Genomic DNA, 5,272 nt, shown 5'->3' with positions numbered 1-5,272 from the left:
CTGTAAGAAGTTAAGTTTTAAGTGTATGTACTCTAAACCAGATCAAGAAGTTAGAGTAAGTACTCTACCAAAGTGGAAAGTTAAACAAGATGATGAACTACTGTTGGATCAAGACTAAAACAACAGAACTAAGGAGCCTGACTTTCCCCTTAAGATGTAGCAGGCACAGGATGCAGTTCTATTATAGTACCTGTTAGTGTCGTCAAAGGCAAGACCGATTCGGTATCGATAACGTCAGATGCCTGGATAAAGCCATGTGGTGAAGGAACAATAAGTATTGTTTCATCGTCAATGGTTGTCTGATCAACTTGTTCTTCTATGGTAGGAGACTCGAGGTCCTAAACAATAGCAATTCAAAAAAATCAGATTCTGACTTCTTTGTCAGTTGTAAGATCCCTACCACATTTAGGTTTAAAAGGACTTAAATTCAAACACTGTCCCATATTTTATAAAGCAAAGAAAAATGAAGCCTTAAAATGGACAAAAGTAATGACCCCCTACTCTCTTAAATATTGACAAAACAGAACCTAAAAGAAGCAATTCAGTTACAGGTTACCTGAATGTAGAAGAAACAAATGCTGTTACACTGGGGTCAGTAAGGTGGTTAAGCTGAACCACCAGGACCTATTATTAACCACCCTCCTGAAAATGATTCCATAGGTTTCAACAAACAATTCTCAGTCTACTGGAAGGATAGCGGGGAAAGGTTTTAGTGAAGAACAGTGCTAAGAGCAATATTGCTGTCTGACGGATACTTGTGAGGTCACAGGTAGGGGTTTGCACTTGATTTTGTGTCTAGAGAAAAAAGGAAGGTATTGGAGGATGTATGACCTTTACTTCCCCCAGATCATTTCTAGGCTCTTTAAAAACTGCAGGTTTGAGGCTCAAGGCAAGAACCCAGAGTCTGTTTCCCTGGCTGCAACTTACCTCAGTAACGTAAGCACGGGCTAAAGGAGAAGACGACTCCTCTTGTTTAAGGTCGGTGTCAGAGATTTCTTCTGTTCTGACCATAACACTATCCATCAGTTCTGTGCTATTTTGGTTACTGAATCTGGATACATGAGCATCATTAAATGATGGCTCTACAGTTATCTTAGGCTGATGAATTTCATCGGGGAAAGTGTCTGCTTCTAGGGCATCTGGAGGCTCAGGAAAATCAGATGAGTGAATATCACTATCTACCGTCAGTTCTGCTTGGGACATGGAAGAAGTGATGTCCTCTGTGGCAACAGTCTGGATGATGACTCTTGGTGTGTGACACTGTACTGTGACATTGTCACTTGTGTTCAACAAATGTTCTGGCTATAAAATGTTAAAGAAAAACAATGGTAAAGTGAAAAAGGACCTACCAGACTCGTGTTACAGGCAAAAAATACCATCTACAGATGGTACCCTACTGTCCCTTCCCCGCCCCTCCCCTCTCCCCTCTGGAATGGTTGAATTCTTACACTATTTTTCTAAAACCCCTGTCAATCTCCTGTAAGGACAGACATGGGATGAGGGTTATATCCCAATGAAGGCAGAGTGATGGTGTAAAACCTTGTTCCCAAGGCAACGGTGGTAGGAAACATTGTTTAAATAAATGGACGACATTAGTTCTGGTTCTTAAACTTTCTGTCAACAAATCCTGTTCCCTAACAAGTACTTGGATACTTGAAGGGAATATATAATCGATTTTTCCCCCCGAGATACATTATTTTTGAAGGCACATGGGTTTCATCATAGTATTAAAAATAAAAGCCATTTGGTGACACTTATCAGTTTAGCCAGTCTAGAGAAAGTAGAAAAATCAAGGAACGAAGGTAACATACGGATAGAGCATGGACAATGATCTGTTCAGGAGAAGCAGGAGCAGCAGCTGTCAGGGTTACTGTGGGACTAGCCGTCAGAGTTAGGGGAAGGCCTTGGCTTGAGCTTGTTTGAAGTAGGTATGTGCCTGGAGTGCCAGTGGGCTGTAAATGGAAAGACTAAGGGAAAAAAATGAAGATCAATACAGGTGCAAGAACACTAAGTACGCTTATGTACACTCATAAGTCTAGCTTTACATCCAAAACAGGGACTTCAGTTTAGCCACACACGTATTTCCCCATCCTGAAGATGCCATCAAGTAACAAAATGAAGGCTATAATATTCTTGACTTGTCCCAAGTCCTTAGTTGTTCTGGAGATTTACCAGAGAGACAAGGTCAAGCCCTGATCCTGCTCTTCACTTCCATGTATGTCTATGATCTGGTCTTAGCTATTTATTTCAAGGCACCAAGAATGGCTGCCTAAGCCACTGTGTCCAGCGCAGTAACCTACCTGCACAATCTTCCTTTACCACATATATAACTGGCAATCTCCGCCCCCCCCAACCCCCCACTTTTTTAAAGTTTCACATTTTTGAAGAGGTACTACAGCAGAGTTGACCTGGACAGATTTTTTTCATAGTATAAGAAGAAATGTACACGGATAGCAATTCAAAATCTGAATGAAAAAGAAAATTCCTATTTGAAAAGCTGGTTAACTGATAATATGTTTATCTCTGGAGATTTTTTTTTAAATAAAACTGTAACAAAACTATTCAACATCAAGTCTTTCACAGCCATAGGTTTCTATAGAATAATTTCAGTTTGCTTTATCCTTCCTCCCCCACCCCCACAGGAAAGTATTTGCATTTGAAAGACAGGGTGACATTGAAGTCCTAGAGCCTGTGGTCTTGTGTACTTGAGTCACAACAATTCTTCTGGGTACTAATTCAATGAATCTAGGTTTCCTTATTGGCAAAGGGGGCATAATCACTAACCCCCAGGGAAGGGGTTGTGAGCATTACAAATTATTACAAAAGAGTGTCTGGCACACGGGGGCTCAATTTCTTTCCTCCCTCTTCATAAAAGTAAAAGCTGATCTTTTAATAAATACAACCTTTAGTAAATTACATGTGGTCAGGCAGGACAGTAAATATTACATATATGCATTTTATTTAATACAATTAAATTCACATAATCAGTTTTTTGAAGCTGAAGCACTATTATCATCCTCTTTTACTAAATTAGGACAGAAGTTTCTAAATACTTGATCGTAACCCAAGTTAAAACCTGGACACATACTCTAAATGTATGTGTATTTATTACTTTGGCCAGGGGCAGGAAGGGAGTTGGCAAAGGTTATCCACCTGTGATAAACACATTCCTGTTTTGGAGACCACAGGATTAAGAAGTGGAAGCTTAGGTTAAGTAAGCTGCTAGTAAAAGTTCCAAAATTGTTCTAAAAGAGAACTTCTTGCTGTGTTGGCCATCCTCATGAGATTTGGCTGTGCAGAGGATAAATTCTTGCACTAATACCTCATAATTTAAATACTATCTACTTTCTATATTCTTCCTGAAAAATGAGCTAATTTTGGGCATTACCCATTTTAGTAAACAGAACAAGAACAAGGACTTAAAATTTTTCTATCACACCCAAAAGAAAAACCCATTCAAATTAGCAATCATGGCCCATTGCTCCCCAAAACCTCTCAAGAAACCTCATAATAGGCATTAATCTACTTTCTTTTTTGTCTCTGCAGATTTGCCTATTTTAGACATTTCAAAGAAACAGGAGTCAAACACTTTACAGTATTTTGCATCTCATTTCACTTAGCAAAATGTCTTCAAGGTTCATCCCAGGGACATGTTATCAGTACTTCCTTTGTTCCTTTTTACTGCTGAATAATTGTGTGGCTATAGCACATTTTAATTACCCATTCATTGGGATGGACATGTGCATTGTTTCCACTTTTTGGTTATTATGAATACAAACATTCATGTTCAAGTTTATGCAAACGTGCTTTCATTTCAAGAGAAATGAATATATATTGGATTAGAATTGGTGGCTCAGATGTTAACTATATTGTTTTACCTTTTAAGGAACTGCAAGATTCTTTTGCAAAGGGTATTTACTGAGAGTACTGTGAAATAATTCATTCCACAAACCTTTTCTCAGATAACCAGTATAAACTTTTTGGTTGCACATGGTGTCTGTTTAGCACTCTACCCAGGGGCACCAGGATGGCTCAGTCGGTTGAGCATCCGACTTTGGCTCAGGTCATCATCTCACGGTTTGTGTGTTCGAGCCCTACATCGGGCTCTGTGCTGACAGCGCAGATCCTGCTTGGGATTCTCTCTCACCTTTTGCCCCTCCCCCACTCACGCTTTCGCGCTCAAAATAAATAAATCAACTTAAAAATACTTTAAAAATTAAAAACAATAAAAAATTTAAAAATTATTAAAATGGCAAATTAAAAAAAGGACTCCATACAAATCCATAGCATGCACCCTACTCATTAAGCACTGTCACTTTCATATATTATTATTGGCTTATATACAGGTGAAAAAAAAGACTGAAGTTAATTATAAAAGTGAAAGTATGATTTATGTCCTCTTAACCATCTGGTCTCAAAAACACGGACACAGTTGTACGTAATGCCATTCATGGTAATTTTTGTTTCTTTTGTTCATGTGATAACAGTGTAAAACCAGTAATTTTTTTAATGCATAAAATGGCCAATATCTATTTTGTGCAGTGTTACTCACTGGAAGAATCTCAAATGTCTGTAGTGTTCCACTGTTTAGTGTTATTGTTTCCGAGTCAACAGTAGCAGCAGGGGACTCCGTTGAAGCTATGGTGAGAACAAGGACAAAATAAATAAAAGACATATTCTCATACTGAATAATCTGCATGGAAACCTGAAGTCATTTAATCTTATGAGAGAAGAAATCTAATGGATTTACCTGGGATGGCATAGATCAGGGTTGGCAAACCATGGCTCATACCCAAATCCAGCCCACTACCAGTTTTTGTAAATAAAATATTAGAGGAGCAGGGCCACACCTGTTTATTTTCTATGGTTGCTTTTGCACTACAAGGACAGAGATGACTAGCTGTGATACAGTATCTGTTAACCCCTGATATTAATCACAAAATATTTCTAGTATTAAGAAGTAAGAGGAAGACATTAAGGCTAACTTACAAAGCAAGAGAAAGTGGATAAAAAAAATAAATTTTCCCTGGATATTCTGGTAAGCAGTACAGATGACTGGAATGGTAGTCCCCAAACACGAGGCTTTAGTTCTAGCAACATTACTTCCGAGAATGTAAACCTGAGCAAGTAACTCAATTTGAACTTAACTTATTAACGTTTAGAGATTTTGGCTGTCCTTCCTACATCATGGGAGTTGTTGGGAGGACCAAAAACATGAAATATAAGAGAGTACTATTTCAGAATACCACATATGGGAGACTGAACAGCGCAT

The 5,272-nt window shown here is 38.5% G+C and overlaps 1 protein-coding gene across 6 annotated transcripts in view; it reads right to left on the bottom strand.

The window, feature by feature from the left end:
* Positions 1-5,272, bottom strand: part of DMTF1 (cyclin D binding myb like transcription factor 1) — a 50,014-nt gene that overhangs the window by 4,687 nt on the left and 40,055 nt on the right. For all 6 annotated transcript variants that reach the window (XM_060632380.3, XM_060632379.3, XM_060632381.3 and 3 more), the window contains 4 exons: positions 4,553-4,638; positions 1,812-1,967; positions 928-1,302; positions 191-338 (listed from right to left, as the gene is read on the bottom strand). In XM_060632380.3, coding sequence (XP_060488363.1) covers positions 191-338; positions 928-1,302; positions 1,812-1,967; positions 4,553-4,638 — 765 coding nt within the window. The remainder of the gene's footprint in view (positions 1-190; positions 339-927; positions 1,303-1,811; positions 1,968-4,552; positions 4,639-5,272) is intronic.

This window comes from Panthera onca, chromosome A2 (genome assembly GCF_046562875.1).
Source record: "Panthera onca isolate mPanOnc1 chromosome A2, mPanOnc1 haplotype 2, whole genome shotgun sequence".
Taxonomy (NCBI): Eukaryota; Metazoa; Chordata; class Mammalia; order Carnivora; family Felidae; genus Panthera; species Panthera onca.
The sequence above is the reverse complement of the archived record's forward strand: the minus strand, read 5'-3'. Positions and strand labels throughout refer to the sequence as shown.